A 12,441-nucleotide genomic window follows, 5' to 3' on the forward strand; every position below is an offset into this window, starting at 1 on the left:
ATACTATGATAAACAAAATAATTGAGAGAAGATAACATCTTGCTTACCATAATGTTATTGTTAATCCTTTTCAGATTAAGATTACCATTCATCCCCATTTTCTGGGCATAGGTCCCATTTTGAGGGGTCTGTCCTTAGGAAACAAATTGTTCCTGCCATTGTACCCAGGCACTTTATGAATGCTGAGCAATTATTTAAAGGAAGCTGCATCCATGTTATATATTTTTTCAGCTCCCAAAAAACTTTGACACGTAAAAGAGGCGCTCCATGATTGGTCCTTCTGGATGTGTACCCAGCCTGGGTTCATGAGCAAGTATTTATAAACCTTGATGCCATGTGTGACTGACAAGGTAAACAAGTGGCCTGAGCAAGTCTACCCTCACGCAGCATTTGGTAAAGAAAGGGCTATTGAAGGGCACAGCTGCTGCAGAATTTCCCAGAGCATGGTAGTGTGTGTGGTGGGCAGAGCGGAAACCTCTTTTAGTCAGGGCTACTGGCGTACATTTTTTTTTTTTTGTAATTTAATTATGGTTAATATTGTAATTTAATATATAATAATAAAAATACAACAATTTGTTGAACGAATTAACTTTACCCTGAATAATTTTTTGGTGCCCAAAAGTAACCTCTTTTGCAGTTTGAGTCTTTTCAAACTGTGTTTTTTCTTTTTCTGGTGTACATTGTATTTGTGTGTGTGTGTGTGTGTGTTGATTAGAGAAGCCAGGTAAGAACTGTCAGGATGTAGGCTGAAGTAGTGCTTGCATGGTGGAATACATTTGAGGGGCCCAATATTGTATAGCAGTATTGTAATGGACCAGTAAGGCTGCAAGGGTTTTAGGTTGTGTGATCAGACATATAGCAGACTTCAGCACAACCTCAGTTTGCTATATACAGTGGGTATAGAAGTTTTGAGGTCGGTAGTAAATAATGCAGAGTTCAGTAGTAACGTAGAGGTCAGTAACAGTCCAAGAATGCTGTACCTCCATTACGTTTCTTCTCTTCACCACCTCTACAAAACCTTATCAATTAACAGGTACGGTTGGTATAGAAAAGAAATGAAGGCAGGCAAAGTTTTTGTTTTATCCAGTTGTATTTACTAGTGCAAATTATAACATCCAATTTAAAGATATAACACCACCATGTCAGAAACAAAATGTAACAAACTCAGTTTGAGTCACTGAGTTGGAAAAAGGATCATCCCCCCTTATGTCAGTATTTTGTTGGACCACCATTTGCTTTAATTACAGCCTTTAGTCTGTTGGGATATGTCTCTACTAACTTTGCACATGTAGACTTCACAATATTTGCCCACTCTTCTTTGCATGACTGCTCAAGTTCAGTTAAATTTGATGGTAACCGTCTGGATTGCAGTCTTCAAGTCATTCCACAGACTTTCAATGGGTTTTAAGTCTGGGCTCTGACTAAGTCATTCAAGGACATTCACCCTTCTCTCCTTCAACCACTGTGTGGTCATTATTGCTGTGTTCTTTAGGTCACTGTCATGTTGGAAGGTAAACCTTCTTCTCATTGACAAATTTCTGGCACAGATTAGCAGATATTCCTCAAGAATTTGATGGCATTTTTCCCCATTCATTTTCTTCTATCCTGGACAAGTGCTCAGTCCCTGCTGCATGGGAACACCCCTATAACAAGATATTACCACCTCCATGCTTTACTGTAGGAATGGTGTTATTTGGATGGTGAGCTGTATTTCATTTTCACCAGACATATCATTTGGTGTTGAGGCCAAATAATTGTAGTCTCATCTGACCATAACACCTTTTTCCATGTGGCCTCAGAATCTTCAAGGTGCGTTTAAGGTGGTCAGATGACTACATTTTTGTTATTTGTACAAATATTGCAAAGTCCAGATATGCAAAGTTAGTAGAGACATATCCCAATAGGCTAAAGGCTGCAATTAAAGCAAAGGGTGGTTCAAAAAAATACTGATATAAGGGGGTGATCCACTTTCCGACTCAGTGCTTCTGTTTTTGATTTTATGTTTTCTGACATGTTGGGGTTATATCTTTCACTTGGATGTTATAAGTTGCACTAGTAAATACAGCTGTATAAAACAAAAGCTGTGTCTGTCTAAAGGTGGGTATGGTCAGGGTGTTCCTGGATTTAATTTTGACTATGTAGTAACCTTCTTCTAGACACATCTTTGACTATTCGTTAGAGGTCTTTAGATGGGTTGCAAGCTCAAGTCACAACCAGCCTCCAGAGCCCAGTTATAAATATACTTCTTTGACTGGTTCTTTATGATGCTGTTTTGGGGTATTCATTAGATTTGATCCCTGCATGTTAAGAGCTTGGGCAGATTGCATAGGGTTCTGGTTCAATCCAAGATGGACAAACCAGTTTTATGTAAGGACAGGTAAACAAAATTTTTATGGTCTTCATAAGAGGCTGGCGACAGATCGGGAGTAGATTTTTAGTGGTATCTGCACAGTGAAATATGAATTGTAAAACACTTTGTATAAAGGGCCTCATGTAACATGTTTGAATATGTTTGTTTTTAACTCATACAAAAAATTACTTTTGTTGTCAAAGTCTCATTAGCCCTTTCCACTTTCACACCAATAAACTGCTCCCACTATGAACTCTGAATTTCTACTGGTGAGTATTGGGACACCCTTTTGCTTAAAGAGGAGGTTCCATAAAAACAATAAAAAAATAAGTCAGCAGCTACAAATACTGCAGCTGCTGACTTTTAATAATCGGAAACTTACCTGTTCCAGGGTCCAGAGATGCGAGCGGATCGACGCCCCACTCGTCCCCCCTCCGCACAGCGGTGCAACTGTGGGCACCCAGCTGTAGCTTCACAGCCGGGCACCCACTGCACATGCGTGAAGCGGCGCTGCGCGCCGTGATTGGCAGTGCAGTCTTCTGGGACCTGTCAGGTGTCCCAGATGACTGACAGGAGGGAGGGGGCAGAGCTGAGCCTTTCCTGTGCTGAGGGGAAGTGATGTCACCAGCCCAGGCACTGAAGGAGGCAGACCATGAGGGACCCCCTAGCAACAGGCATTTAAAGGTGAGTTAAAATTTTTTTTTTTTTTTTTTTTAATTTTTAGGAATTTTAATGATTTTTTTTTTCTGTGGAACACCACTTTAAGTTAATCCACATATTTTTATGAAGAGAGGTACCAGAGTTTTGACTGTACTAACAATAGCTATCTCCAAGAAATGTACTACATGTGAAAAATTGATAGCCTAAAAGTTTGCTTTATACCTTAGCATCAAATTTGTAAAAGTCCTTAGAGAATGAATGTTTTTACAATGCATGTATTTTACAGCTAGCAAATAACCCCAATATAGAATAGAAACCATGGAAGCAAAAAAAACTAAGAAACCTAAAAGCAGACTATTAAAAGGGATAAGGATATTCATACGGTGAGTAAAAAGCAAAAATAATAAAAAAAAAGTATAATGTTAAAACAGGGATGATAATTTAGAAAGAGATAAGAAAGACAAAGTCAGTCTGCAAACTAGTGTCACAACAATGCCATCTTCACAAAATAATTATTTACGTATCAAAAAGATAAAATTTGGTCCACTAAATCTTGTACATAAAAATGTACCAGTTTTACCACAATTTTTGCCTTCTACAGAATCCCCATTAACATGCAGAATATTGTGGAAATTGTAATCCACAGCAACCAGTTAATCATTTATTAACTGCTATAAAGTGAAAGGTGAAATATGATTGGCTTTCATAAATTACTGCATTTTGCTTTTATTTTTGTTATTTAATAAGCTTGTATGTGTTGTTGTTTTGTGTTGGAATTGTGTACTATGATGTCATTGTTCTGTGTACTCTAAACTGATGAAAAGTAAGTGAAGAAGCAAACTGGTTACTGTGGTTTACTGCCATTTACAAGTCATTAATGCATTGCCTTTTTAAATAAATCGCTTCTACAAGTTTACTGTGCTAATGCAAGTGTAGAAACTCTACTCTTTACTAAGAAATGCTTTTCTTTGAATACATGAAATTTTAAATTCTGAATCCACAGCTAGTGCAAATATTTTCTCAGTCATTACTCAACTAGGGGGTTGATTTACTAAAGGCAAATAGACCATTTACTTTGCAATTATCCACAGAGCTTAGTGAATGAGGTGAAGTTTTGCTGACTTCCATCAACCTATCAAGTGCAAGCAAAAATTCAGTTTTTTATTTGCTTTGTGTTTGTTTGAGCTTTCTTTGCAAAGGGAAATTTCCCCCCATTCACTAAGCTCTGGGGAAAAACTTCCCTTGCAAACTTAACAGCCTATTTGCCTTTAGTAAATAAACTCCTATGTGTAATCTTGAAGTACAAACATAATTGCCAATGCATAAAATTAAGGACAATGCATAACTACATATAGAAAAATCGGAAATTTAGTGAAGAATTCCCTGCCCACATTAGCATACACTCTAAAGGGATTACATTCAAAACACGCATGTTTTTAGCTGAAAAGCTATTTTTGTACTTAACCCCTTGGCGCTGACCACACGCAAATATTAAACCTCTTGGCGTCTGGGCCTAGGCGCTGAGAGGCCGCACATTTGCTTGAATTGCGGTCAATACAGCTGTGCCGAGAGCGTGTGCCCTTCGGCGCCTCTTGATCGCTGCTAGCAATTGGGAGTTTTCAGATCGCGTGACAGCTGTGACAGCCAATCGTGTGATCTTAAACCCTGCCTCCTGGCATCCTAAACCTCTTAAAGGGCCAGGAGGTGCCAGCATGAAGAGGTTATGGTAATATTAGACCCAAAAAATTGCAAGCTTACCAATGCCTTAAATGTGGAGGCTGCAGTCCTTTTCTTCTTTTAGGCTCTGTTTGGATCACCTGGTGATTTAGCCAGTAACACACTTCCTGTCTTTGGGTGGCTCCACTCTGGATGGAGGAGAAAATGAAACCCCTTTGGGCAGCAGAAATCTGGGGAGAGGGTATTGTTTAGATGCACTAGCAGATTTAGATGGACTTGACTAAAAAATAAAGCATAACTAAATACATCGATTTAACGGTTTCTCAAAACAGATGTCTGTTACAGTTGCTTATTCTCACAACCAAGCTCTTATTCCATCAAATAGCTGCTGTCATAACTGATCAAACAGATGCTAAGATGGCAGCTTCCTTAGCTGTAAAGAATAGGAGGGTTTAGTTCCGCTTTAAAGCCAAACTCTAGCTAACACTTTATAGGCAGTTACAACAACAATTTTTTTTCGGGGTAAAGGTACCCCTGTCAGTGTTAAATGGTCCAACTGCCCCTTTTGCTCTACACCTTTGTCTGTTAAAGGAAGTTGAAAAATAATAGACTTACTGGCCAAGTCACCAGGTAGAAATAAAGGGAAAAAAGACTAAAAACAAACGAATGTGGCCAGGATTGTTAAGCTGCAAAATAATATGTATGTTTTTGGGTTTAATACCGCTTTTAGAGGGGAGCTATAGCTCAAATTTTTTTTTGTTTTGGATAAAATGGGGAAGAGTTAAAACCCCTGTCAGGATTGACTGCTTTCTGATGATGCCATTACAGAGATTTCCCCTTACTCAGGAAGGTGAAGGAAACACTTCAACAGTAATGCCACGTACACAAGATCGGACTTTCTGGCAGACTTGGTCTGGCGGATCAGAATCCATTGGACAATTTGATCGTGTGTGGGCTCCAGCTGACTTTTTTTTCCCCAAAAATCCGATGGACCTAGAAATAAAACATGTTTCAAATCAATCCGACGGACTACAAATCGGGAAAACCGTTTGTCTGTGTGCTAGTCCGACGGACCAAATGCGACGCAAGGGCAGCTATTGGCTACTGGCTATTGAACTTCCTTGTTTAGTCCCGTTTATGTCATCACGTTCAAAACGAATGGACTTTCGAACAGACTTAGTCCGGTCGTGTGTGGCCAAGTCTGTTTAGTTGGGAAAGTCCGGAAGTCCATCAAAGTCCAGTCGTGTATATGCGGCATTACACAGACAGAAAATGCTTAAATGTTATTTAAGGGAATGCCAGAACCCCATGCCAGCATTTTATTGTTGTTTCTTCCCTTGTTACAGATTTCCCCTCACTTCCTGTCTGGTAAAATGTTGTCCCCAGGGCAGGGATTGAGGGAAAACGGAGCCTGGATAACAGTACAAACACAACAGGATTTCAAATCTTTCCCCATTCTATCCAAACTAGAAATATACATTTTGTCTGGACATACACTGTACGATTTGCACATCCCGTTAATTAAAGCATTTCCCACATTTTAAAATTTCACTTTTTTTTCTAGCAAGTGCTCCCATGAAACAGATGCAGTTATTTCCACGTCAACTATTTCCAAACATATTTTAACAGATATGTCTTCCTCCTTATGCATATGACCTCTCATTATCTAACAAACAAATAAAATAGGCAGAGAAAACATCTAGATATTATACAGTAGGGATCTGATGGGATCAGAAGTATTTAAATGAGCTCTATCACCTAAATATCCTCTGCTACGTCCTGATCCTGAAACCAAACTCCAATTATCTGTGGTGCATTTCCCATCAGTCACAGTTGTGCCACAGCATATTTAAAAATGCAGACACAGTTGGGTTGATTTACTAAAACTAGAGATTGCAAAATCTGGTTCAGTTGTGCATGGTAGCCAATTAGCTTCTAACTTTAGCTTGTTCAATTAAGCTTTGACAATAAAACCTGGAAGCTGATTGGTTTCTCTGCAGAACTTTACCAGATTTTACATTCTCCAACTTTAGTAGATCAACCGCAGTTTAGTAATGCAGATTCTGCATTTCTGATCTATTTCCTAAGGTGGTGGAAATTTTTTTCCTGCAAAGAAATTTGCACGATTCCCCCATCAACTCAGTGTTGACAGGGCAATCCTTCCTGCCAAGCAGCAAATCCGGCAGGTTGGTTCTACCTAAGTTGATTGATCGATCAATCAACTTGGCACATTTAGCCTGCCTATTACTTGTTCGAATCTCGTATGGCTGGCATAAGTGTCTAAGGTGGAATGAAGCCCCTGAGAGAGCACAAAGTGATAACCTCATATGAAGTCACATGGTAGGAAGGGCCCTGTGGAAAGCATTGTCAGTGATTGCCTTGCACCTTTTTCAAGGGCTAACCAAGCTGAAAACAAATGAAACTTGCAAATGCTTAGAGAAACTTCTTAAAACAATGACTGGGAATCAATCCAATATGCTTTTTCATGTTCCCTGCTTTCAAAGACATTGTGCTTGACTGCTCTCCTACACATTTAGTTAACACTAATTGTTAAAGAAAAACAAAATATAGTGTTGATTGTCACAATCGGTCCTGTGCACCAAATGCACTTTTCAAAACCATTTATGTGTTAATGTTTATGTTATAGTGATACCCCAGCAATGATACCCTTGACAGCTTTAGAAAGAGGCATAATCCTTTCTCTCTCACCTCGACCCTCCAATTATTTCTTTAGGCAGTACTGACTACTTTAAAAAAGTGGCAGTGAGTAGCAGTTATAAAGTGGGTCCATTTTTTTTATTTTTTTATTATTATTATTACATATTCCTATTCCCTGCATTTCATATTTATTGTAATGGTGTCAGTTAAAACGAATATACTCTTGTCACTTTTTCTTTCAGAGACAAAACATACCCCTGGAGGCCCTTGTGCAGTGGCTGACTTTGGGTCACCCCACTTGTTTGAAACCTTTGGCATACAACGTACATTGAAAAAGAAAATGTAGTATAATTCTTTCTGCTCACTGGTTCATACCATCATGGATTTCCACTAGATGTCACCCCAGCAAAGTATTACCATTCTTTCACCCCACTTATTATTAATGAAGGAGCTAGCCAACAATCAAAGAGAATAGCATCCGTTAAAGCCCAAATGTTTTGCAAGGAAGGTCCTCATCCCTAAAAGTAAGGACCCGATAGCAGCTGCATCCTATAGATTCTCTGTTCCTAGGCCACTGTCCTGTAGTTAAAGGAGGAGGACTAAAATTCTATAATCAAACAGAAATCAAGGTTTTATAAAGTGGACTCGTCATTAATTATGAACATATAGTATTTCATAAGTTCTAAAAAATCTATATAATAGATAAATGTTCCTTGTACAATTCTGGTTTAATAAATTAATTTCATTTCAGATCCAAATATACCCTAGATCAGTGTTTCTCAACTCTAGTCCTCAAGGCACCCCATCAGGTCATGTTTTCAGGCTTTCCATTATTTTGGGTGATTTGATCAGTTTCACTACCTTAGTAATTACCACAGCCGTTACATCTGAGGGAAATCCTGAAAACATGACCTGTTCGGGTGCCTTGAGGACTGGAGTTGAGAAACACTGCCCTAGGGTATATTTGGATCTGAAATGAAATTAATTTATTAAACCAGAATTGTACAAGGAACATTTATCTATTATATAGATTTTTTAGAACTTATGAAATACTATACTATACTATATACTATAATGAAGTAGATATTGACAAATATCCTCAAGTAAATCAACTAATTCTTCACATGAATTGTGTGAATATTCACTTAAATTATCCAAATGTGAAAAACAAACCCCTGCTACTTCTTTCATCTGATTGTATCATTTAAGTAACTAATCATACATTATAATTTGTGTGAAGATTCACAACTTCTTTAGTAATTAAGCCCAAATAAATAGTTGTATTCTACTTTACATGTGATGAGTTGTCATTTTCCTAATATTTTTCCATAAAGACACACATAAGAAAGATATGTGCAATATTTTGCAGTTCACCACCATTTTATATGCTGCCCTAGCAGTTTTTATTGCGTTTCCACAGTTCTTTATGCAAACACTTGTATTGTTGGATATTCCTCTCTAATATCACTGGCAGTCTGTAAAATAAAAGTGAGTTCATCAGGTCCTGTGTTAAAACTGTAGAGAATAATGACCAACCAACAAAAACTGACTGCTGAAAGCAGGCTAGATGCTACATACAATTTTTTGTATTTTCCTTCTATATTTATAGATCAGCCCAAAGTGCCTACTTACTTAACCAAGAGGCTTTTGAACACTAACTGCTATAAAGAAAAGTGGAGTTAAAGTGTTACTAAACCCACAACAGTAAAATCAGGCTGTATATGTAGTAAAGCATGCTTGTTATACTCGCTGTGGAACCTAAGCGGTTAATTCTCTGCATTGTGTAAAAAGGCCGTTTTGATCAAGTTTTTTCTGATCCTCCCCTTTTACCACAATCCCCAAACCATGTCCTGATAGAACAGAGCCTTGGGGACAAGCTGTACATGCTCAGTTTAATGTGTATTGCTAGAGAGTGCATGTGATCAGCACAGGGCCAATCAGCATTGTGTGCAGAAAGAGGGTCGGGTTCCTGCCTGCCTCATGGGACAATCAGGGAGAATGAAAACTCTTCCTACAAGCTTTAACCAGACAATGATAAAAGTCACAAGGCTGCTCTAACTGCTGATGGGAAAAGGTATTTTGCAGTTTTTTTTTACTGAAGCTTTTGCATTTCCATGTTCTGTGGGAGACCAGATATAGAAAATGCAGGGTCCTGGGTTTAGTAACACTTTAAGTGAAGGTAAGTGTTTGCTATAGTGACACCCCTGCAATGATAACCTTGACAGCTTTAGAAGAAGGCATGATCCTTTCTCTTTCACATTGGCCCTCCAATTATTTCTTTAGGCAGTACTGACTACTTAAAAAAGTGGCAAAGAGTAGCAGTTATAAAGTGGGTCCATTGATTTGCTGCCCCTCCCCTAGTCGTATATTCCCATTGGATTTTTGCAGCAGGAGTGGCCTCAATCTTTTTTCTGCAATTGCCTTAATGTAACAATAACTAAGTAGGAGAGTAAAATCCTCCTGTAATGGTCATGGCAGGATTGAGCTGATAACTCCTAATGAAAAGGTCTTCCGCAGTAACTCCTGAAGATACACAAAGCTAACAAGCCTCTCAGTAGCATCTATCCATATACCAGTTTTGGATTGTCTGACCCACCTGACTACTTTCTTTGTAGTATACAAACATAGTAGAAAATACAGTATAAAAGAGAAGTAGTTACATCTGATAAAGTGTACTAATTGCACGTTTTACCACCACTGCGTAACTGAGGATCACTGCATTATATAAACATCTTATTCTTTTCTCATTCATAATGCTCAGTCAAACCCTTATTCTCGTTGGCATAAGGAAATAAATATAAGGGAATATAACAAGTTGCTTTATATTTTACATCTTGGTAACATTAATGAAAGAGTTTGCTAAAATAGAAATTTTCGTTTTGGATAAATGTTGATTAGTTGAATCACATACCTGTGTCTTATGGCTTTGAGAGATTCCAGTGGTAATACTTGTGCTCCTAACTTCTCAAGTCCAGAGACCTGCCATGGCCATTAAAAGTGGCTTTACTTTCCCTCTTTTTTTTTTTTTTTTTTCTTACAAAATGTAGCAGAAATGCAAAACTGAGAATCCTGCCAATGACAGCAAGAAGAAAGACTCCAAAGTGGAAAAGTATTTCATACCTTCACTAGGGAAATCTTGCTGCTGTCCAAATCTTGACCAAGAGACATAAAAAGCCAAATTCAACCAATGTATGTCTAACCACAGTGAAAGCATAATTTGTGATGGCTAAGCAGATTAACAAAGTCTACTTTTCAAGATGTTAATATCATACGGGGATGACATCCACTTTGGATTGTTTTCCATCAAGGAATCTATTTTGGTCCTCCATTTTGGTATGTGCCTTGAAATTCTGAGTTCAAGTGATACAGTATACAAAAATAGACAGTCAATTCAGATCTCTAAGAGATTTTTTTTTTCACGGTTTATGCCAAATCCCGTCAGGGTGCTGTTTTGTTGTAGGTAAAAGTATCCCCTAACCTGGCTGAATTTCAGGAAGAACAATCTTCGCAAAATCTGTTCTCAAATATCCTTTGTGTCCCTGATCATTCTCAACAAATAAACGTATCTAAAAGTTACATATTTTCTTCACCTGTAAGCTTTCTAAGGCAAAGTTTTTAATGCTATCTCGGTGAAAATTAAAAATTTCTAAAAATTTGTTGTAAAAATGCATACAGGAACCATACCGGTGCTTCTATGCTTCATAACCTATAAGAAAAGATTACTTTAAGTGATCAGTTCAAGTATTTTAAATTTTAATATTAACCAGCTGAGATATTTTGAAAAAGGATACTGCCTCTTGGCCAAGTCCTATAAATATTTTTAGTAATTTACAAATAACCACAAAACAGGAGGTTTCTCAAAGCTATTTCACAGCTACAGCTTTGAACAGGTATATACACACACAGCAGCATGTGGAGCTGTGCTTGCAGAAGCACCATCAAGCACCCACATACACTCCCACTAATTCAAACAGAAGAAATGCCATCATGAAGTCTTCAGTCCAAGGGAAGCATCCACTTCCTCCTCTGGCTGTAGAGTGTGCCACTGAGCAATTGGCCTTCTTGGATTGGCTAACATATCAGACCAATGACGCAACTCAGTTCCTGTAGCATTGCAGCCAACAAAGACCTTTCCAATAGCTTCATTTTTGCCAAGCTTGTCATAATCAAGCACCGTGAGGACGACTTGTACTTTCTGTGGACATAAAACAGGAGAATAAGGAAATAAAGTTAATAAACCATATGGTGTCCCTGAAGTCATTGCTGCTAATAGTGTCCCCTGAAATGTATCCATCCTATTCTGTGGCCAATGAGACACTTGTACATTAGACTCCAGTAAAACAATGATTTCTTTCTTGCCCAAGCATATAGATGCTTAATGCAGAAATGTACCTATAAACCACAGTTTAAATACAAATGAAAAGAAGTCTTAAAAATTAAAATGATTGTGATTCAGTGAAACTTAAAAAATTGCAAAAAAATTGAGCCAGAAGTCCCATTGACGTTAATGGGAATCCACCAAACCAGGCTTAAAAAAATTATGCATTATGGAGCGGCAAATAATGTAAAATTGTGTAGAATGGTTTAGGAAGTTCCTGCCAACCATGCCTGATGAAGCAATGGGGCGAAACAATGAAAAAAATGGGCTTCAGCCTGAAGAAATCAGAAAATTTTGCAGCTGCTCCTGGAAGCCATGGAAGGCCTTAACCATTGTGGACCAAAAAGATGATTTCAATGGGTTTAGGGGACATAACAGCTTTGGCAGGAGCGGTGGGAATATCTCCAGAAGACGTTTAAGCATCGAAAGTCCTAGGAATAGGAAAATATGGTTTAGAGTATGGGCTAGTAGGTGGCAGGAGCCTTGGGCTTGCAAGTTAACTACAGCAATAGGCATGAATGCATAAGTAGCGAGAACCACTTATTCCAGAAATTCTACCAGGAGTTTGGACCTGGTAGATGGAGGGAGCCTAGAGGTGGCATGATAACTAGAGCAGTATGCGTATGTGCATAAGTAGTCTTAGACACTCATTGAAAACATTGTACCAGAGATAGTAAAATAATACTCAGAGTTTGGTCCTGGTAGGTGCCCCAAACCT

General features: G+C 38.3%; 1 protein-coding gene across 1 annotated transcript in view; it reads right to left on the minus strand.

Annotated features, from left to right (window-relative positions):
- Positions 1 to 8,379: 8,379 nt before the first annotated feature.
- The window catches only part of LOC143934165 (synaptotagmin-1-like), a 381,736-nt gene continuing 377,674 nt past the window's right edge, over positions 8,380 to 12,441 (minus strand). The window contains exon 9 of the mRNA XM_077457544.1: positions 8,380 to 11,540. Coding sequence (XP_077313670.1) covers positions 11,331 to 11,540 — 210 coding nt within the window. The 3' untranslated portion in view covers positions 8,380 to 11,330. The remainder of the gene's footprint in view (positions 11,541 to 12,441) is intronic.

This window comes from Lithobates pipiens, unplaced genomic scaffold (assembly GCF_037356315.1).
Source record: "Lithobates pipiens isolate NorthernLeopardFrog02 unplaced genomic scaffold, aLitPip1_a1.2 Scaffold_27, whole genome shotgun sequence".
Lineage (NCBI taxonomy): Eukaryota > Metazoa > Chordata > Amphibia > Anura > Ranidae > Lithobates > Lithobates pipiens.